Source organism: Engystomops pustulosus, chromosome 4 (genome assembly GCF_040894005.1).
Source record: "Engystomops pustulosus chromosome 4, aEngPut4.maternal, whole genome shotgun sequence".
In the NCBI taxonomy this organism is placed as follows: domain Eukaryota; kingdom Metazoa; phylum Chordata; class Amphibia; order Anura; family Leptodactylidae; genus Engystomops; species Engystomops pustulosus.
Genome location: NC_092414.1, coordinates 2,557,333 through 2,581,159, shown reverse-complemented (window position 1 = coordinate 2,581,159; position 23,827 = coordinate 2,557,333). Strand labels below are relative to the sequence as shown.

The 23,827-nt window shown below is 48.3% G+C and overlaps 1 protein-coding gene across 1 annotated transcript in view; it reads left to right on the top strand.

Moving 5' to 3' along the window:
* Positions 1–23,827, top strand: part of LOC140125904 (receptor-type tyrosine-protein phosphatase O-like) — a 297,842-nt gene that overhangs the window by 206,513 nt on the left and 67,502 nt on the right. Inside the window, exon 21 of the mRNA XM_072144801.1 lies at positions 21,107–21,186. Within this exon, the coding sequence (XP_072000902.1) occupies positions 21,107–21,186 (80 nt within the window). The remainder of the gene's footprint in view (positions 1–21,106; positions 21,187–23,827) is intronic.

The following is a 23,827-nucleotide window of genomic DNA, read 5'->3' as shown; positions in this document are numbered from 1 at the left end:
TGCCACAAGATGTATACTGTATGGCACACGATGTATAGTGTATGGCACAAGATGTAAAGTGTGTGACACAAGATGTATAGTGTATGGCACAAGATGTATAGTGTGTGGCACAAGATGTATAGTGTATGGCACAAGATGTATAGTGTGTGGCACAAGATGTATACTGTGTGGCACAAGATGTATAGTGTGTGGCACAAGATGTATACTGTATGGCACAAGATGTATAGTGTATGGCACAAGATGTATAGTGTATGGCACAAGATGTATAGTGTGTGGCACAAGATGTATAGTGTATGGCACAAGATGTATAGTGTATGGCACAAGATGTATACTGTATGGCACAAGATGTATACTGTATGGCACAAGATGTATAGTGTGTGGCACAAGATGTATAGTGTGTGGCACTAGATGTATAGTGTGTGGCACAAGATGTATAGTGTATGGCACAAGATGTATAGTGTGTGGCACAAGATGTATAGTGTATGGCACAAGATGTATAGTGTATGGCACAAGATGTATAGTGTGTGGCACAAGATGTATAGTGTGTGGCACTAGATGTATAGTGTGTGGCACAAGATGTATAGTGTATGGCACAAGATGTATAGTGTGTGGCACAAGATGTATAGTGTATGGCACAAGATGTATAGTGTGTGGCACAAGATGTATAGTGTGTGGCACAAGATGTATAGTGTGTGGCACAAGATGTATAGTGTGTGGCACTAGATGTATAGTGTGTGGCACAAGATGTATAGTGTATGGCACAAGATGTATAGTGTATGGCACAAGATGTATAGTGTATGGCACAAGATGTATAGTGTGTGATACAAGATGTATAGTGTGTGGCACAAGATGTATACTGTATGGCACAAGATGTATAGTGTATGGCACAAGATGTATAGTGTGTGGCACAAGATGTATACTGTATGGCACAAGATGTATAGTGTGTGGCACAAGATGTATAGTGTATGGCACAAGATGTATAGTGTGTGGCACTAGATGTATAGTGTATGGCACAAGATGTATAGTGTATGGCACAAGATGTATAGTGTGTGACACAATATGTATAGTGTGTGGCACAAGATGTATAGTGTATGGCACAAGATGTATAGTGTTTGCCACAAGATGTATAGTGTGTGCCACAAGATGTATAGTGTATGGCACACGATGTATAGTGTATGGCACAAGATGTATAGTGTATGGCACAAGATGTATAGTGTTTGCCACAAGATGTATAGTGTGTGCCACAAGATGTATACTGTATGGCACACGATGTATAGTGTATGGCACAAGATGTAAAGTGTGTGACACAAGATGTATAGTGTATGGCACAAGATGTATAGTGTGTGGCACAAGATGTATAGTGTATGGCACAAGATGTATAGTGTGTGGCACAAGATGTATACTGTGTGGCACAAGATGTATAGTGTGTGGCACAAGATGTATACTGTATGGCACAAGATGTATAGTGTATGGCACAAGATGTATAGTGTATGGCACAAGATGTATAGTGTATGGCACAAGATGTATACTGTATGGCACAAGATGTATACTGTATGGCACAAGATGTATAGTGTGTGGCACAAGATGTATAGTGTGTGGCACTAGATGTATAGTGTGTGGCACAAGATGTATAGTGTATGGCACAAGATGTATAGTGTGTGGCACAAGATGTATAGTGTGTGGCACTAGATGTATAGTGTGTGGCACAAGATGTATAGTGTATGGCACAAGATGTATAGTGTATGGCACAAGATGTATAGTGTGTGATACAAGATGTATAGTGTGTGGCACAAGATGTATACTGTATGGCACAAGATGTATAGTGTATGGCACAAGATGTATAGTGTGTGGCACAAGATGTATACTGTATGGCACAAGATGTATAGTGTGTGGCACAAGATGTATAGTGTGTGGCACAAGATGTATAGTGTGTGGCACTAGATGTATAGTGTATGGCACAAGATGTATAGTGTATGGCACAAGATGTATAGTGTGTGACACAATATGTATAGTGTGTGGCACAAGATGTATAGTGTATGGCACAAGATGTATACTGTATGGCACAAGATGTATAGTGTGTGCCACAAGATGTATACTGTATGGCACAAGATGTATAGTGTATGGCACAAGATGTATAGTGTATGGCACAAGATGTATACTGTATGGCACAAGATGTATAGTGTGTGCCACAAGATGTATACTGTATGGCACAAGATGTATAGTGTATGGCACAAGATGTATAGTGTGTGGCACAAGATGTATAGTGTGTGGCACAAGATGTATACTGTATGGCACAAGATGTATAGTGTATGGCACAAGATGTATAGTGTATGGCACAAGATGTATAGTGTGTGACACAAGATGTATAGTGTGTGGCACAAGATGTATAGTGTATGGCACAAGATGTATAGTGTTTGCCACAAGATGTATAGTGTGTGGCACAAGATGTATAGTGTATGGCACAAGATGTAAAGTGTATGGCACAAGATGTATAGTGTGTGGCACAAGATGTAAAGTGTGTGACACAAGATGTATAGTGTGTGGCACAAGATGTAAAGTGTATGGCACAAGATGTAAAGTGTGTGACACAAGATGTATAGTGTGTGACACAAGATGTATAGTGTGTGGCACAAGATGTATAGTGTGTGGCACAAGATGTAAAGTGTGTGACACAAGATGTATAGTGTATGGCACAAGATGTATAGTGTGTGGCACAAGATGTAAAGTGTGTGACACAAGATGTATAGTGTGTGGCACAAGATGTAAAGTGTATGGCACAAGATGTATAGTGTGTGGCACAAGATGTATAGTGTATGGCACAAGATGTATAGTGTGTGGCACAAGATGTATAGTGTGTGGCACAAGATGTATAGTGTATGGCACAAGATGTATAGTGTGTGGCACAAGATGTATAGTGTATGGCACAAGATGTATACTGTATGGCACAAGATGTATAGTGTGTGCCACAAGATGTATACTGTGTGGCACAAGATGTATAGTGTATGGCACAAGATGTAAACTGTATGGCACAAGATGTATAGTGTATGGCACAAGATGTAAACTGTATGGCACAAGATGTATACTGTGTGGCACAAGATGTATAGTGTATGGCACAAGATGTATACTGTGTGGCACAAGATGTATACTGTATGGCACAAGATGTATACTGTATGGCACAAGATGTATAGTGTATGGCACAAGATGTATAGTGTGTGGCACTAGATGTATAGTGTGTGGCACTAGATGTATAGTGTGTGGCACTAGATGTATAGTGTGTGGCACAAGATGTATAGTGTGTGGCACTAGATGTATAGTGTGTGGCACTAGATGTATAGTGTGTGGCACAAGATGTATAGTGTGTGGCACAAGATGTATAGTGTGTGGCACTAGATGTATAGTGTGTGGCACTAGATGTATAGTGTGTGCCACAAGATGTATAGTGTGTGGCACAAGATGTATAGTGTATGGCACAAGATGTATAGTGTATGGCACAAGATGTATAGTGTGTGGCACAAGATGTATAGTGTATGGCACAAGATGTATAGTGTATGGCACAAGATGTATAGTGTGTGGCACAAGATGTATACTGTATGGCACAAGATGTATAGTGTGTGGCACAAGATGTATACTGTGTGGCACAAGATGTATAGTGTGTGGCACAAGATGTATAGTGTGTGCCACAAGATGTATAGTGTATGGCACAAGATGTATAGTGTGTGGCACTAGATGTATAGTGTATGGCACAAGATGTATAGTGTATGGCACAAGATGTATAGTGTGTGGCACAAGATGTATAGTGTGTGGCACAATATGTATAGTGTATGGCACAAGATGTATAGTGTTTGCCACAAGATGTATAGTGTATGGCACAAGATGTATAGTGTATGGCACAAGATGTATAGTGTTTGCCACAAGATGTATAGTGTGTGCCACAAGATGTATAGTGTATGGCACACGATGTATAGTGTATGGCACACGATGTATAGTGTATGGCACAAGATGTAAAGTGTGTGACACAAGATGTATACTGTGTGGCACAAGATGTATAGTGTGTGGCACAAGATGTATACTGTATGGCACAAGATGTATAGTGTGTGGCACAAGATGTATAGTGTATGGCACAAGATGTATAGTGTGTGGCACTAGATGTATAGTGTGTGGCACAAGATGTATAGTGTATGGCACAAGATGTATACTGTATGGCACAAGATGTATAGTGTGTGGCACAAGATGTATAGTGTATGGCACAAGATGTATACTGTATGGCACAAGATGTATAGCGTATGGCACAAGATGTATACTGTATGGCACAAGATGTATAGTGTGTGGCACAAGATGTATAGTGTATGGCACAAGATGTATAGTGTGTGGCACAAGATGTATACTGTATGGCACAAGATGTATAGTGTATGGCACAAGATGTATAGTGTGTGGCACAAGATGTAAAGTGTGTGACACAAGATGTATAGTGTATGGCACAAGATGTATAGTGTGTGGCACAAAATGTATAGTGTATGGCACAAGATGTATAGTGTGTGGCACAAGATGTAAAGTGTGTGACACAAGATGTATAGTGTATGGCACAAGATGTATAGTGTATGGCACAAGATGTATAGTGTATGGCACAAGATGTATACTGTGTGGCACAAGATGTATAGTGTGTGGCACAAGATGTATAGTGTGTGGCACAAGATGTAAAGTGTATGGCACAAGATGTATAGTGTGTGGCACAAGATGTATAGTGTATGGCACAAGATGTATAGTGTGTGGCACAAGATGTATACTGTGTGGCACAAGATGTATAGTGTATGGCACAAGATGTAAACTGTATGGCACAAGATGTATAGTGTATGGCACAAGATGTATAGTGTGTGGCACAAGATGTATAGTGTATGGCACAAGATGTATAGTGTATGGCACAAGATGTATACTGTACGGCACAAGATGTATAGTGTGTGCCACAAGATGTATACTGTGTGGCACAAGATGTATAGTGTATGGCACAAGATGTAAACTGTATGGCACAAGATGTATAGTGTATGGCACAAGATGTAAACTGTATGGCACAAGATGTATAGTGTATGGCACAAGATGTATACTGTGTGGCACAAGATGTATAGTGTATGGCACAAGATGTATACTGTATGGCACAAGATGTATAGTGTATGGCACAAGATGTATACTGTGTGGCACAAGATGTATAGTGTATGGCACAAGATGTATAGTGTATGGCACAAGATGTATAGTGTATGGCACAAGATGTATACTGTGTGGCACAAGATGTATAGTGTATGGCACAAGATGTATACTGTGTGGCACAAGATGTATAGTGTATGGCACAAGATGTATAGTGTGTGGCACAAGATGTATAGTGTATGGCACAAGATGTATAGTGTATGGCACAAGATGTATAGTGTGTGACACAAGATGTATAGTGTATGGCACAAGATGTATAGCGTATGGCACAAGATGTATAGCGTATGGCACAAGATGTATACTGTATGGCACAAGATGTATAGTGTATGGCACAAGATGTATAGTGTATGGCACAAGATGTATACTGTGTGGCACAAGATGTATACTGTGTGACACAAGATGTATAGTGTATGGCACAAGATGTATAGTGTGTGGCACAAGATGTATAGTGTGTGGCACAAGATGTATAGTGTATGGCACAAGATGTATAGTGTGTGGCACAAGATGTATAGTGTGTGGCACAAGATGTATAGTGTGTGGCACAAGATGTATAGTGTATGGCACAAGATGTATAGTGTGTGACACAAGATGTATAGTGTGTGGCACAAGATGTATAGTGTATGGCACAAGATGTATAGTGTATGGCACAAGATGTATAGTGTATGGCACAAGATGTATAGTGTGTGGCACAAGATGTATAGTGTATGGCACAAGATGTATAGTGTGTGGCACAAGATGTATAGTGTGTGGCACAAGATGTATAGTGTATGGCACAAGATGTATAGTGTGTGGCACAAGATGTATAGTGTATGGCACAAGATGTATAGTGTGTGGCACAAGATGTATAGTGTGTGGCACAAGATGTATAGTGTATGGCACAAGATGTATAGTGTGTGGCACAAGATGTATAGTGTATGGCACAAGATGTATAGTGTATGGCACAAGATGTATAGTGTATGGCACAAGATGTATAGTGTGTGGCACAAGATGTATACTGTATGGCACAAGATGTATAGTGTGTGGCACAAGATGTATAGTGTATGGCACAAGATGTATACTGTATGGCACAAGATGTATAGTGTGTGGCACAAGATGTAAACTGTATGGCACAAGATGTATACTGTATGGCACAAGATGTATAGTGTATGGCACAAGATGTATAGTGTATGGCACAAGATGTATACTGTGTGGCACAAGATGTATACTGTATGGCACAAGATGTATAGTGTGTGCCACAAGATGTATAGTGTGTGGCACAAGATGTATAGTGTATGGCACAAGATGTATAGTGTGTGGCACAAGATGTATAGTGTATGGCACAAGATGTATAGTGTGTGGCACAAGATGTATAGTGTATGGCACAAGATGTATAGTGTATGGCACAAGATGTATACTGTATGGCACAAGATGTATAGTGTGTGGCACAAGATGTAAACTGTATGGCACAAGATGTATACTGTATGGCACAAGATGTATAGTGTATGGCACAAGATGTATAGTGTATGGCACAAGATGTATACTGTGTGGCACAAGATGTATACTGTATGGCACAAGATGTATAGTGTGTGCCACAAGATGTATAGTGTGTGGCACAAGATGTATAGTGTATGGCACAAGATGTATAGTGTATGGCACAAGATGTATAGTGTGTGGCACAAGATGTATAGTGTGTGGCACAAGATGTATAGTGTATGGCACAAGATGTATAGTGTATGGCACAAGATGTAAACTGTATGGCACAAGATGTATAGTGTATGGCACAAGATGTATAGTGTATGGCACAAGATGTATAGTGTATGGCACAAGATGTATAGTGTGTGGCACAAGATGTATAGTGTGTGGCACAAGATGTATAGTGTATGGCACAAGATGTATAGTGTGTGCCACAAGATACAACAATAGGGAATTATCCTCTTCTAGACATATCTATGTCTACTAGCACAGGAAAATCTCTCTATACCACAATTATAATCCTTCCGATTGCACCTATAACTAAACGACACTAGGTGGCAGTAGAGTGTTAAAAGTTATCTTGATGTAGGGACTCCGATGTGCTCAATACCTATTACCCGTACACCCATCGAAACCCTGTGAACCTTTACCTTATCCAAGAGAAATACACGGAAAGACGCCTTTGAAGTTGGAATATGGCGGCCACAGCAGCCTCTTTATTAACAAACATACAAAGGGAATTTAAATATATTAACATAAATAACATGTTGCAATTGAACATTTATAAACTATACATGAAAAACCTGCAGAAAGAAGGTCTATGAGGGCCGGCGAGAAGAGAGTGTACGCAATATTCCCCACGCCGCACCGCTCCGGCTCGTGGGGTGACCAAACACTCGTTCTTCCCAAAACCAGTTCCACCTGTATCATGCTTCACCCCACTGGCCCTCATAGACCCCGCCACAGGCTGCGTGACAATTTAGATAACATTTACCCAGCTCACCAAAGGGTTAGGTGGGTGTTCGGTTCCCTGTCGTCGTGGCAAGAGGAAGAAGGGGCCGTCCCTGCCCCCCTTTTAAGAGCCGGGAGACTGCAGCTCCCGCGATATCTTCGGCGCGGGCATAAGCCCCGCCCCCTTAACCCCATCGCTCCGGTCCCCCTCATCATGACGGGCCTCCGCTACCGGCTCCGCCTCCTGGTCACTTCGGCCCTAACTTTTATTTAGAATTTAACTTTAAAAGATACAAAACATGGGTTTTTTCACTTAGTTTAAGAAATGCCATAGACTTATCTGGAAAAAAAAGTTTCAGGGGGTACAGCAAAAACATTTGTTTTAAAAACATAGAAAAGGTAGAAAAGTGTGGAAAGATTAAAAACTTAATGCACTAAACGGGAGGGACTAGCTGGTGAATATAAAATACTTATTGCATCCTTACTTGCCCGGCCAAACAGAGGTTAGATTGCACCACTATCTTACTATTTTCCTTATCGCTGTGAAATCACTAAGCAACGTATGTGTTTTTTTACCTTTCCTTTGGTGCAGAGTTAGATGGCGTGTGCCGGTCACCAGCATCAAGGTCCCAGCCTCGAGCCTTGTGTGGCACAAGATGTATAGTGTGTAGCACCGGCTGGAGTGTATACGATGTGTGAGTGCGGCACAGGCTGGAGTGTACAGCGTGTGTGTGCGGCACAGGCTGGAGTGTACAGCGTGTGTGCGGCACAGGCTGGAGTGTACAGCGTGTGTGTGCGGCACAGGCTGGAGTGTACAGCGTGTGTGTGCGGCACAGGCTGCAGTGTACAGCGTGTGTGTGCGGCACAGGCTGGAGTGTACACCGTGGGTGCGGCACAGGCTGGAGTGTACACCGTGGGTGCGGCACAGGCTGGAGTGTACAGCGTGTGTGTGCGGCACAGGCTGGAGTGTACAGCGTGTGTGTGCGGCACAGGCTGGAGTGTACAGCGTGTGTGTGCGGCACAGGCTGGAGTGTACAGCGTGTGTGTGCGGCACAGGCTGCAGTGTACAGCGTGGGTGCGGCACAGGCTGCAGTGTACAGCGTGGGTGCGGCACAGGCTGCAGTGTACAGCGTGGGTGTGGCACAGGCTGCAGTGTACACCGTGGGTGCGGCACAGGCTGCAGTGTACACCGTGGGTGCGGCACAGGCTGCAGTGTACACCGTGGGTGCGGCACAGGCTGCAGTGTACACCGTGGGTGCGGCACAGGCTGCAGTGTACACCGTGGGTGCGGCACAGGCTGGAGTGTACACCGTGGGTGCGGCACAGGCTGGAGTGTACACCGTGGGTGCGGCACAGGCTGGAGTGTACACCGTGGGTGCGGCACAGGCTGCAGTGTACACCATGTGCGGGGCACAGGCTGGAGTGTATACCGTGTGCGTGGCACAGGCTGGAGTGTATACCGTGTGTGCGGCACAGGCTGCAGTGTATACCGTGTGTGCGGCACAGGCTGCAGTGTACACCGTGGGTGCGGCACAGGCTGCAGTGTACACCGTGGGTGCGGCACAGGCTGCAGTGTACACCGTGGGTGCGGCACAGGCTGGAGTGTATACCTTGTGTGCGGCACAGAATGGAGTTTTAATCCATTAGTACCAAGTAAATGTCGCGAGAATATTTTTTGCTAACACTAAGCCCTGGCTAATGGGTTCCTGGTGCCCCTTCTACATGAATCTGCCGCCTCCTGCACTGTCCCGACAGAGGGCACAACTTTTTTTTGGTGCACCTTTAACATGCGGCTTGCGACACATTTCTGTTGGACTCTGCATGATAAATGTGGCGCACGGACTGAGCACCGGACGCCCCTCAGTGCAGAAATGTGTCGTGTGAAGAATAGAGCAGACGAGACCAACGTGCCGACACTTCCCAATAAATGTACAAGCAATTTACACCAGAAAGAGCCGGCAAAGGTCTCCAGGAGGAGGAGGAGGAGGAGGTGGAGGAGGTGGAGGAGGGGGAGGAGGAGGGTGACTGCTTGTAGATAATAACTGGGAGACTTTTCCCACCTCTGTATCCAGAATGTGGAGCAGACAGGACCAGAGCTCCGGAGATGAGATGCAGGAACTTAGTGATGTGAGGGAAGACCTGGGTTATTCGCCACCGATACAGCCACAGCCACAGCCACCGATACAGCCACAGCCACCGATACAGCCATAGTCACCGATACAGCCATAGCCACCGATACAGCCATAGCCACCGATACAGCCATAGCCACCGATACAGCCATAGCCACCGATACAGCCATAGCCACCGATACAGCCATAGCCACCGATACAGCCATAGCCACCGATACAGCCATAGTCACCGATACATCCATAGTCACCGATACATCCATAGCCACTGATACATCCATAGTCACCGATACATCCATAGTCACTGATACATCCATAGTCACTGATACATCCATAGCCACTGATACATCCATAGCCACCGATACAGCCATAGTCACCGATACAGCCATAGCCACCGATACAGCCATAGCCACCGATACAGCCATAGCCACCGATACAGCCATAGCCACCGATACAGCCATAGCCACCGATACAGCCATAGCCACCGATACATCCATAGTCACCGATACATCCATAGTCACCGATACAGCCATAGCCACTGATACATCCATAGTCACCGATACATCCATAGTCACTGATACATCCATAGTCACTGATACATCCATAGTCACTGATACATCCATAGCCACTGATACATCCATAGCCACTGATACAGCCATAGCCACTGATACAGCCATAGTCACCGATACAGCCATAGTCACCGATACATCCATAGCCACCGATACAGCCATAGTCACTGATACATCCATAGTCACTGATACATCCATAGTCACTGATACATCCATAGTCACTGATACATCCATAGTCACTGATACATCCATAGTCACCGATACAGGGATAGCCACCGATACATCCATAGTCACTGATACATCCATAGCCACCGATACATCCATAGTCACTGATACATCCATAGTCACCTATACATCCATAGCCTCCGATACATCCATAGCCACTGATACATCCATAGTCACTGATACATCCATAGTCACCGATACATCCATAGTCACCGATACATCCATAGTCACCGATACAGGGATAGCCACCGATACATCCATAGCCACCGATACATCCATAGCCACTGATACATCCATAGTCACTGATACATCCATAGTCACCGATACATCCATAGTCACCGATACATCCATAGTCACTGATACATCCATAGTCACTGATACATCCATAGCCACCGATACATCCATAGTCACTGATACATCCATAGCCACTGATACATCCATAGTCACTGATACATCCATAGCCACTGATACATCCATAGTCACTGATACATCCATAGTCACTGATACATCCATAGTCACTGATACATCCATAGTCACCGATACATCCATAGTCACTGATACATCCATAGTCACTGATACATCCATAGTCACTGATACATCCATAGCCACCGATACATCCATAGTCACTGATACATCCATAGTCACTGATACATCCATAGCCACCGATACATCCATAGTCACTGATACATCCATAGCCACTGATACAGCCATAGTCACCGATACATCCATAGCCACCGATACATCCATAGTCACTGATACATCCATAGTCACTGATACATCTATAGTCACTGATACATCCATAGTCACTGATACAGCCATAGTCACCGATACATCCATAGCCACCGATACATCCATAGTCACCGATACATCCATAGTCACTGATACATCCATAGTCACTGATACATCCATAGCCACCGATACATCCATAGTCACTGATACATCCATAGCCACTGATACAGCCATAGTCACCGATACATCCATAGCCACCGATACATCCATAGTCACTGATACATCCATAGCCACTGATACAGCCATAGCCACTGATATAGTATAGTGATCCCTCTGTGATTGTTAATGATTGATGACACTTGTAGATGATACTTGCTGCTGACACTACTGCTGTAATACTGACACCTGTCGGTGCTGGTCAGAAATTCAGTAGCACATGACCCGGCGATGACTGAGGTCCAGGCCTGGGAAAAAACCCACACACTTCTAGCCTAACCACCCATCTACCTAATAAAAACACAGAGACAATTTTCTGTTGGAAAGATGAATGGTCACAGCTTTATTAACAATTGTTGAATACAATCTGAAATAGAAAAAATACAGTTCCTCAAATGTCATAATATAAATAACAACCACATAATGATGGCTGAGTTCTTGGCAACACCACTAAAATTCGCATGCCTTCCAGGCTAAACACAAAAACTTTCAGTATAAGTTATAGTCTCCAGAAACCAAATTGCACGCTCAGCGCACGAGAACCACACCCCCAGCTCCACTTGCCGCCAACCTCCTAGCTCAGTGGCGTGTGGCCCTAGACCAACCATTGGAGACTAGAACACCACCTTCCTCCCGGTAAAGCCCCCCGGGGAAAAACCGTTATTGTTCTCAAACCACCAAACTTATTATAGTGATTAAATTGCATAACCACAGAAATTTAAATGCACTAACTGGGTATTGCCAAGAACCCGCCACGCATGGCCGCCTGACCCCTTAGGTGGCCATGCTACCCCACAACCTCACGCAAAACTCAGCCACTTCAGACAAACCAAAATTAAAAATGTCCAGGCCCACATCCGTGAGGTGCACCCCGTCTGGGCCTGTGTAACTGACGTCCTCATCCAACAACGAATGCCGAACCACCAAACCCCCATTCAGACGGACAAACTTAGCCACACTCTTGTTGATTTTCACTCTACAGCGATTCAGAGCTGCCACCGAATTCGCATTGCGCCACCTTTCCCGCCTGATGATGTCCGACCACACTATCAGCATGTTGGGATGACTGTCCCATATGCATAACAAGTCCCTTTTTATGGATTTTATCATAGGGCGCATAGGGAAACTGCCTATATCATTCCCACCTGCATGTAATAGTAACACATCAGGCGGACCCCATCTCCGGAAGTTCTCTTGCAATTTTTGCCTTACCCTCCCCCACGTGAGGCCTCTGTAGCCTAACCAATGTACACTTACCTGGTCGGGGTTAAGCCCTAAGGACCTACCACACAACCGCAACCTCGCTCTCCTTTTGGCCCAATAGACGAAAGAATGGCCAAACACCCAAATGACACATTTCTTCCAATCTGGTAAATAAACAACATATGTAATAAAGGGGGTGGGCCGCAACCTGCCGCCCCCCCCAACAATCAGGGCCAACAACAGTGACCCAAGCTAGCGCTCCAACAGTCTCATCCTCACATAAGACTTAAAGCGCTGTGACTCCCATCTACCTATCCTCTTTATTTCCTCCTCCCGGAGACCCCACCGCGCTGTGCCAATCCTGAAGGAGTACGAATTATACTCACTTGGGCATAAACCAATCCTTGAAATGCATTTTTTTAAAATTGATACAAACTGATATCGTGACAATGACGACCCATCCTCATGCACTAACAATGAATCACTGCCCTGCCGTCTAACTTCCATGAATGACTCCAAACCTTCAACCGGACATGCAACACAACCCGACATACGGCCCAGCGTAACCAAAAAACCCTTACCCCCTTTGTCAGTTTTTGACCCAAATAACCAAATACGAACCTCCTGTGCACCCCAAGACACATGCCTCAATTGAATGCCGCCAGACGACCCCCGGCTATCACTCACCAATTCCCCAATCCGAAATGCTCCAAAAAATGCCCAAGAATAAGCCAGATGAAACAAACGAACCTCATATGCCGAATGACAAACCCCCTGCAACTGCCCCAGTACCTCTCCCAAAATCTGCAACGAAACAGGTCTTCTACCGTCTGCCCTCACTCCCTTTGCAGCAAAGCCCTTTACAGCTCGGCGTAACATAAATGACTGAGTAACATCCTCTCCCCCAGCCAGCCTGAAGAGAAATGACAATGCAGATAAATGTTTTTTAACTGTTGCCCCAGACACACCACTATCGAACAGGTTTAACATAAAACAAAACAGCACCTGACCTACTGCCCCCCATGCCTTCCAACTCACAAACATCCGTGAACTCGAACCAAGCCCTCCATACCTTCTGATAAGCCGCCCACGTTGACGGCGCCAAAGACCTCCTTACCCACTGCAAGAACCTTACCACACTAGGTCCCACAAATGCCCTGGACATGGCAAAGGGTCCTTCGATGCCCCCGGATCCAACTCCCGAAACCTGTCCAACTGTAAACGAGATAGCGCATCAGCAATGTTGTTTTCCACCCCCAGAATATGCACTGCCCTAAACAACACGTTCCATTCCAAACACTGCAGCACCAGCCGCTGAAGCAAAACCACCACCGGCGGGGAGGACGCTGTCTGCCTATTTATGACCTAAACCACCGCCATATTATCGCAATGACAAACAACACTTTTGCTATAGAGCCGCCGACCCCAAAGCTCCACTGCCACTACAATAGGGAACAATTCCAGCAGACACAAGTTGGCCGTGAGCCCCTTCTCCACCCACCTAGTTGGGTCCCACACTCCACACTCCACTCCCCTTGACAGTAAGCCCCATAACCAATGGCCCCAGCTGCGTCTGTAAACAAATGCAAGGCTTCGTTGGACACTGGCTCACTCATCCACAAGGTTCTCCCATTATAGTTTATCAAAAAACTGTCCCACACTCGCAAATCATCCCTAAGTTCTTTCCTCAAGCGGATCAGAAACTCAGGGCGCCGCACACCTGCCGTTGCTTGCGCCAGTCTCCTACAAAAAACCCGCCCCATGGGCATAATTCTACAAGCAAAATTGAGTTTCCCCAACAACGACTGCAACTGTCTTAACAAAATTTTTGTTTTAACCAGTGCCTCCTGTACTGCCAGCCTCAGGCCATTCAACTTGTCCTCAGGCAGCCTGCATTCCATCGCCACAGAGTCAATCTCAATCCCCAGAAAGCATAATACCGTGGTCGGACCCTCCGTCTTGTCCCTCGCTAATGGCACCCCAAATTGTGAAAAAACGTCCTTCAATGTCTGCAAAAGAATCCTGCAGCCCCAACTGTCCTGTGGCCCAACACACAAAAAGTCATCCAAATAGTGGATCACACCATTAAGACCTGACTCCCTTCGAATGACCCACTCCAGAAACGTACTAAAAGCCTCAAAGTAGGCGCACGAAATGGAGCAGCCCATTGGAAGGCACCCGTCTACATAAAATTGATTATCACAGAAACATCCTAGCAGGTGCATTGACTCAGGATGCACTGGCAGAAGACGAAAATGTCCGCCTTTGCCATCAATGCCCCTTTACCTGCTTCCCGAACCAATGCCACCGCCGCATCAAAGGAGGTGTATGACACCGCTGTCAGTGCCGGGTCAATGTCATCATTTACCGACAACCCCACCGGGTATGATAAATGATGAATGAGGCGAAATTTTCCCGCCTCCTTCTTCGGCACCACCCCCAGCGGAGACACCCGCAACCCTTCAACTGGCGCCTCTGTAAACGGGCCTAACATTCTCCCCAAGCTAACTTCCTTGGTAATTTTTTCCCGCACGACCTCAGGATATTGGGCCACGGACTTCAAATTCTTAACAAACCCAACATGCCCCCCTTCTTTAAAAGGTATCCTAAAGCCTTCTTTAAAACCCTCTTCCAGCAACCCTGCTTTTTCCTTATTTGGGTACATCCTTAGCCACGGAATCATTTCGCTGACCCGCACCGGAGTCGCCCCCTTTTTGAACCCCGTTACCCGAACGCTGCTGTCCTCCTTTTCCCCGCTTGAAACACTTAGCCAAGGGGTGGGTTGTTCCCCCACACCCAGAGCATTCGTGTCGAAATGAGCAAGATGAGCCCCATGAGCATGCGCCCTCATTAAATTTCCAGCACACCCCTTTTTTAAACTTACCCGACGAGCCTCCCCCTTTTGCCCCGTCGGGTCCGGCCTGAAAGGACGACCCACTGTACCCTCCACTACCCCCGAACGGGTTTCTGACCGGTTTCCTCGGGGCGTTCATGATACTCATCCACAGAGCTATATCCCTTTGGTCCCACTCAAGCGACGGCTGTACTGCCATCCTTTGCCTAAATTGCTCATCATATTGCATCCAAGCCGTACCCCCATACGTCTTGTAGGCATCCCAAATTGTGTCCAAATACCCAAATAGCCCCGAGCAGCACTCTGGATTCTTTTCCCCAATCGCGAAAGCATGCAGCCAATTCCATAAATTGCGTGGAATTAACCGATACCTTCTGCGTTCCTCATCCTCCTCTTTTCTATGCTCCTTCCCTTTTTCCCACTTTTCGATGCTAAACCGGTTCAGTGGCAACAACGTGAAAATATCTAAGTTCTCACGCTTCCATATTTTTTCTTTTACCTCCTGTTTTAGATGACCCCCCCAGCGGTCCATTAAAACAAATATATAAACGACCTTTTGCCCCATCCAATACAGGTAAGGACTTTGACGCCCCCTCTTTCTCAGTCTGCACGCTAACCTCCGCCACTACATTCGGCCCCGCCGGCCTGGTCGTTACCGGCACCACTTGTGCCCCGGCTGCCGCCCCCCCCCCCCCGGACACCGGCGGGTCCGGACACTCCCTCCAAGCCCCCACCGGGCTACCCAACTGTGACCCCAGTGACGACTCCACCGATGTCAACAACCTTCTAAAACCTTGAAATAAGTCCCCAACCGCCCCCAAATATATATTGCTTGTGTTGGCCTGCCCCGTAGGTACCAATGCCCTGTCCCAACTACCTCCTTGTTCTGTGTGTGTGACATGTGTCGCTTGTGCTGTAGAACCCCCACCTGGTTGTAGCAAGCTGCCGCTAAACGGCGCCGGCGCAGATCCAGCCTCCCACGCAGTCTGTCCAGACCCTGCCGCCGCTGCAGCTCCAGCCGCAGCATCTCTTCCAGCTCCATCACCTGGCGTAGCCACTCCCATGGCCCGCCGCAGAACGCCCATCACTGCTCCATCCGAGCCACCTCTCTCCTGCAAAGGAAAAAACACGGACGAAACACCCTGATACATATCAACATTCCCCCCAGGAGGCGCTGCAGATGCCACCTGTAAACCCCTGTCGCTGTTGGGCCCTCCAGAATACTGATGGAGCCCCCCAGCGGCCCTAAGCCCGCCCTCACTAAACCCCTGCGGCTGCACCACCACATTTACACTCCCAGGAGTGACCACCGATCCTAGTGTCACCCCCGCTGACCCGGCCACAAGTGAAGCCGCTGGCCTGACCTCACGCTGCTCCGTGGATTGCGCCCAAGGTGCCCCCGCCTCCCGCTGCCTTGCCGCCTGCCCGTCTAACTCCTGAGCAGCCGCCCAACCTGGCTGCCCGGCACCCGTCCGCCGATCACCCAGCTCTCCCCTGGGAAGGCCGGCCTCGATCGCTTGCCTCCCCGCTGAAGCACCCGCAGCCTCCCCCTGCCGCCTGCTGCCTGTCACTACTCACCGCCGGCCTAGTGGTAGCGCTGCCCGGGCTCCTCCGGTCCGGACTCCCATCTTCCTCGTCACTTCCGGTCGCCGCGCCGAGGCCACACCTCCTCTTCCGGTTCTCTTTGCGCCTCTTCCCCGTACCTCCCGTCGCCATCTTTGCGGCCCCTCGAGCCGCCACCATCTTGGACACGCCGCTCCGGACTGCCATCCCACCTCGTCTGCTGTCTCTGGACACCGCTGACGCCGACCTGGCTCTCTTCCTCTGCGCTGAGACCCCGCTGCAACGTCCTCCAGGAACTCCGGTAAAGCTCCTCCTCGGCAAACCCCTCGGCGGTGATGGTGAGGGGCTCAACCACACCGGCGGCCTCCTAGCCCGCACCGGCCTTTCCCCCGGGCTCTGCTCGCTATCGCCTGCTCCCCAGGCCGCCATCTGGTCTTCGATCCATTCAGGTCCCCGCGCCTCCGCTTCCTCGCCAGAAAGGCCTCTAAAGCCGCCATTCGCACGCTCCAACGCTCCAAGAAAAAACCTGACAAAAGAAAAACACTCGCCTCGATTCTGCACCCACCGCGGACAAAAAATTTTTCTGGCCAGAATGAGGCTTACCCTTCCTGCCAGCCCTTATAAGCCCTACTAACTCCTCCCCCCATTTTAAACCCCCTATCACCTCACACTGCATTTCCTCCCCCCAATAAGCTCAACCCAAGTTTATAGCCCCCTCCCAGTCCAGCCAGTCATGCCCGCTCTCCGCCCACTTGCATCAGGCTCCGCGCTCACAAAACATGTGTGTTCCCAGTTACCGGTAAAAGAAAATGGCTGTCACAGGAAATAACAGGGACCAGGGCTCCAAAACCACACGAGCAGAGGGAGCGCATGTTCCTCCTGACCTGCAGGTGGCAGCAGAGCCCCAATATATGTTACATATAACAAGACTGAAGGCAGAGCACAATGCAGTAATGTGAACAGCGGCATAACAAGATATATAACTGAGGAGAGCAGCGCAATTGTCCGACAGAAGACTGGCACAAGGGCCTTAGTAACTGAGCCCCAATCTTTAAAAAAATATTTAAAATGAAATTAAAATGAAAATAAAAACTCCAAAAACTCAACACACCCTGATTCTTAAACAGAAACTCCAGGTCATAGACGGCGACACCTAGATCCATAACATGAAACCCTCGCAGCCTCCTGTGACCCCTCGCAGCCTCCTGTGAACCCTCGCAGCCTCCTGTGAACCCTCGCAGCCTCCTGTGACCCCTCGCAGCCTCCTGTGACCCCTCGCAGCCTCCTGTGACCCCTCGCAGCCCCCTGTGACCCCTCGCAGCCTCCTGTGACCCCCTGCAGCCTCCTGTGACCCCTCGCAGCCTCCTGTGACCCCTCGCAGCCCCCTGTGACCCCTCGCAGCCTCCTGTGACCCCTCGCAGCCCCCTGTGACCCCTCGCAGCCTCCTGTGACCCCTCGCAGCCCCCTGTGACCCCTCGCAGCCTCCTGTGACCCCTCGCAGCCTCCTGTGACCCCTCGCAGCCTCCTGTGACCCCTCGCAGCCTCCTGTGACCCCTCGCAGCCCCCTGTGACCCCTCGCAGCCTCCTGTGACCCCTCGCAGCCCCCTGTGACCCCTCGCAGCCCCCTGTGACCCCTCGCAGCCCCCTGTGACCCCTCGCAGCCCCCTGTGACCCCTCGCAGCCTCCTGTGACCCCTCGCAGCCTCCTGTGACCCCTCGCAGCCCCCTGTGAACCCTCGCAGCCTCCTGTGACCCCCTGCAGCCCCCTGTGACCCCTCGCAGCCCCCTGTGACCCCTCGCAGCCTCCTGTGACCCCTCGCAGCCTCCTGTGACCCCTCGCAGCCTCCTGTGACCCCTCGCAGCCCCCTGTGACCCCTCGCAGCCCCCTGTGACCCCTCTCAGCCCCCTGTGACCCCTCGCAGCCTCCTGTGACCCCTCGCAGCCCCCTGTGACCCCTCGCAGCCCCCTGTGACCCCTCTCAGCCTCCTGTGACCCCTCTCAGGCCGGTTACACATTCACAATTTCTTTTGCCATTTTTTAAACCAAAACCAGAGGTAGATCAGAAAGATTCGGGGGCCTCCCGTCCTCTCCAAAGGGCCCCGTCAGCTTCAGGCTGGGGTTACGTGGCACGTTATCGAACACATTGGGCAAAACACGTCATCACCTGCAGATTCGTGTTCTAAGCAGCAAGTGGCTTAAATATTCATAAAAAGATTGGGGTGAATTTATCAATGTGTCTCCCCCTGTCAGATTTATCGGCCCGTGTGTAACCCTCAGGGCGCGTTCACACGTTGCGCTTTGGTTGCGTTTTCATTGTGTTTTAAAACGCATTACAACAGCTGAGATGAGGTGATTTGCCTAACGCATTGTTATCGTGTGCGTTACCACATGTAAATAGTAATGTAATTAGGCAGATCCCCGCTCCTCAGCTGTTGTAATGCGTTTTAAAATGCAATGAAAACGCAACCAAAGCGCAACGTGTGTTCTAGACGCTCTAAAATGTGTGAGACGATGTCACGCACCTTCCAAATTTTTGGGGGGGACTATATTTAGCCTCTTTTTGCAGAGAATGAACTAGTCAGAAAAGTGTCCAAAACAGGCGTGAAAGCGTTAATGTCGCTCGAGGCAATTCCGCTGGAGGAATCAATTCTTTTTTTCTTTAACCTGAATTGCCACTTTGTAATTGCCACGGGCAGCAGAAGGCACTAGCAGGACATGGCTTAGGGTGAGGCCACATGTGGCGTTTTTAGTCGGAGACGTGGTGCATGCGCGGTGTCACTCTGCGACCATCCATGTAGCCTCCATTTTCTAAGCAGCAGCAGCCTGATATTACTGGGGTGGGAGCTTGCGGGCTTTGGGCTTTTCCAACCCAATAATACCAGCCTGCAACCACACCAGTACATGGCAGCGGTGGTGGGTACCGGGGCGGTGGCAGCAGTGGTGGGTACCGGGGTGGTGGCAGCGGTGGTGGGTACCGGGGTGGTGGCAGCGGTGGTGGGTACCGGGGCGGTGGCAGCGGTGGTGGGTACCGGGGCGGTGGAGGCGGTGGTGGGTACCGGGGTGGTGGCAGCGGTGGTGGGTACCGGGGTGGTGGCAGCGGTGGTGGGTACCGGGGCGGTGGCAGCAGTGGTGGGTACCGGGGCGGTGGCAGCGGTGGTGGGTACCGGGGCGGTGGCGGCGGTGGTGGGTACCGGGGCGGTGGTGGCGGTGGTGGGTACCGGGGCGGTGGAGGCGGTGGTGGGTACCGGGGTGGTGGCAGCGGTGGTGGGTACCGGGGTGGTGGCAGCGGTGGTGGGTACCGGGGTGGTGGCAGCGCTGGGTACCGGGGTGGTGGCAGCGGTGGGTACCGGGATGATGGCAGCGGTGGGTACCGGGATGATGGCAGCGGTGGGTATCGGGATGATGGAAGCTGTGGGTACCGGGATGGTGCCAGCGGTGGGTACCGGGATGGCGGCAGCGGTGGGTACCTGGATGGCGGCAGCGGTGGGTACCGGGATGGCGGCAGCGGTGGGTACCTGGATGGTGGCAGCGGTGGGTACCGGGATGGTGGCAGCGGTGGGTACCGGGATGGTGGCAGCGGTGGGTACCGGGATGATGGCTCAGTAATCGGTGATGTCTATTCAGCAGCAGTACGAAGGCAAATTTAAATAAAAAAAAAAAAACTCCCCAAATATTCTGGTTAACCATTTTAATCCTGCAGCTGACCACATATATGGATTAGAAATCTATCTTGTCTATTCTTCTCTCCTCCTCCTGGGTCCAACGCTGATGGGGTGTATGGGCAGGGCCCTATGGCGCAGTGTACGCTATAAGACATGTTGTAAGTGCTCAATGGGGGAGATGGGTAACCGGGGGGCTGGGGGTCCTTGTCCGGAGTCCCCTTTGAAGTTACCTGTGTGAATGGTTGCCGTCAGCAGCACAATTGTACGTCCTGCAGGGCGCAGTTGTGTGAATGGCCCCCAATGTTCGGAATATGCGGAGATAATATGCACCTATGAGGTATAAGCTTTTCTTTCCTCGTAGATGACTACAGTCGGGTGAAGCTTATAACCACTGAGGAGGAGGAGGAGGATGCGGATTACATCAATGCCAACTACATTCCTGTAAGTTCTGCAGAACCCAATCCCCCCCCCCCCCTTTCCCCCATGCAGCAACACACATGTAGTTAGGGTTAGGCGTCCAGTCCTAGAGGATCATGGAAAGGGTTTTATTGTATAACAAATTGAAGTAAAGTTAAACAATGACGCAACAATAACACGGCAGCAACAAATCGCCTCAGGAGAATCCGACAGCACAGCAAGACAGGTCACAACAAGATTCCCGAAATACATGGATATAACTATACAACATAAGAGCAGGAGAAAGGAGAGTGGGCGAGGGGGCTGCATTCAAATGTCTTTCATCTGTCTCCTACAAAGATAATGTTCACACACAAACAGATTAGAGAAAAGTTAAGCAGAGTTTTTTCAGGGTATCATTCAGAATGAAGCTGAACCCCCCAACTAGTAGTGATAAATAATCTGTATGTAGTGATCTCCCCCTAGTGGTGGTGTATAATGTGTATGTAGTGAGCTCTCCCTAGTGGTGGTGTATAATGTGTATGTAGTGATCTTCCCCTAGTGGTGATGTATAATCTGTATGTAGTGATCTCCTCCTAGTGGTGGTGTATAATCTGTATGTAGTGATCTCCCCCTAGTGGTGGTGTATAATGTGTATGTAGTGACCTCCCCCTAGTGGTGGCGTATAATCTGTATGTAGTGATCTCCCCCTAGTGGTGGTGTATAATCTGTATGTAGTGATCTCCCCCTAGTGGTGGTGTATAATCTGTATGTAGTGAGCTCTCCCTAGTGGTGGTGTATAATGTGTATGTAGTGATCTCCCCCTAGTGGTGGTGTATAATGTGTATGTAGTGATCTCCCCCTAGTGGTGGTGTATAATGTGTATGTAGTGATCTCCTCCTAGTGGTGGTGTATAATGTGTATGTAGTGATCTCCCCCTAGTGGTGGTGTATAATGTGTATGTAGTGATCTCCCCCTAGTGGTGGTGTATAATGTGTATGTAGTGACCTCCCCCTAGTGGTGGCGTATAATCTGTATGTAGTGATCTCCCCCTAGTGGTGGTGTATAATCTGTATGTAGTGATCTCCCCCTAGTGGTGGTGTATAATCTGTATGTAGTGAGCTCTCCCTAGTGGTGGTGTATAATGTGTATGTAGTGATCTCCCCCTAGTGGTGGTGTATAATGTGTATGTAGTGATCTCCCCCTAGTGGTGGTGTATAATGTGTATGTAGTGATCTCCTCCTAGTGGTGGTGTATAATGTGTATGTAGTGATCTCCCCCTAGTGGTGGTGTATAATCTGTATGTAGTGATCTCCTCCTAGTGGTGGTGTATAAACTGTATATAGTGATCTCCCCCTAGTGGTGGTGTATAATCTGTATGTAGTGATCTCCCCCTAGTGGTGGTGTATAATGTGTATGTAGTGAGCTCTCCCTAGTGGTGGTGTATAATGTGTATGTAGTGATCTCCCCCTAGTGGTGATGTATAATCTGTATGTAGGGATCTCCCCCTAGTGGTGGTGTATAATCTGTATGTAGTGATCTCCCCCTAGTGGTGGTGTATAATGTGTATGTAGTGATCTCCCCCTAGTGGTGGTGTATAATGTGTATGTAGTGATCTCCTCCTAGTGGTGGTGTATAATGTGTATGTAGTGATCTCCCCCTAGTGGTGGTGTATAATGTGTATGTAGTGATCTCCCCCTAGTGGTGGTGTATAATCTGTATGTAGTGATCTCCCCCTAGTGGTGGTGTATAATCTGTATGTAGTGAGCTCTCCCTAGTGGTGGTGTATAATGTGTATGTAGTGATCTCCCCCTAGTGGTGGTGTATAATGTGTATGTAGTGATCTCCCCCTAGTGGTGGTGTATAATGTGTATGTGGTGATCTCCTCCTAGTGGTGCTGTATAATGTGTATGTAGTGATCTCCCCCTAGTGGTGGTGTATAATGTGTATGTAGTGATCTCCCCCTAGTGGTGGTGTATAATCTGTATGTAGTGATCTCCCCCTAGTGGTGGTGTATAATCTGTATGTAGTGAGCTCTCCCTAGTGGTGGTGTATAATGTGTATGTAGTGATCTCCCCCTAGTGGTGGTGTATAATGTGTATGTAGTGATCTCCCCCTAGTGGTGGTGTATAATGTGTATGTAGTGATCTCCTCCTAGTGGTGCTGTATAATGTGTATGTAGTGATCTCCCCCTAGTGGTGGTGTATAATGTGTATGTAGTGATCTCCTCCTAGTGGTGGTGTATAATGTGTATGTAGTGATCTCCCCCTAGTGGTGGTGTATAATCTGTATGTAGTGATCTCCTCCTAGTGGTGGTGTATAAACTGTATATAGTGATCTCCCCCTAGTGGTGGTGTATAATCTGTATGTAGTGATCTCCCCCTAGTGGTGGTGTATAATGTGTATGTAGTGAGCTCTCCCTAGTGGTGGTGTATAATGTGTATGTAGTGATCTCCCCCTAGTGGTGATGTATAATCTGTATGTAGGGATCTCCCCCTAGTGGTGGTGTATAATCTGTATGTAGTGATCTCCTCCTAGTGGTGGTGTATAATGTGTATGTAGTGATCTCCTCCTAGTGGTAGTGTATAATGTGTATGTAGTGATCTCCCCCTAGTGGTGGTGTATAATCTGTATGTAGTGCTCTCCCCCTGGTGGTGGTGTATAATCTGTATGTAGTGATCTCCCC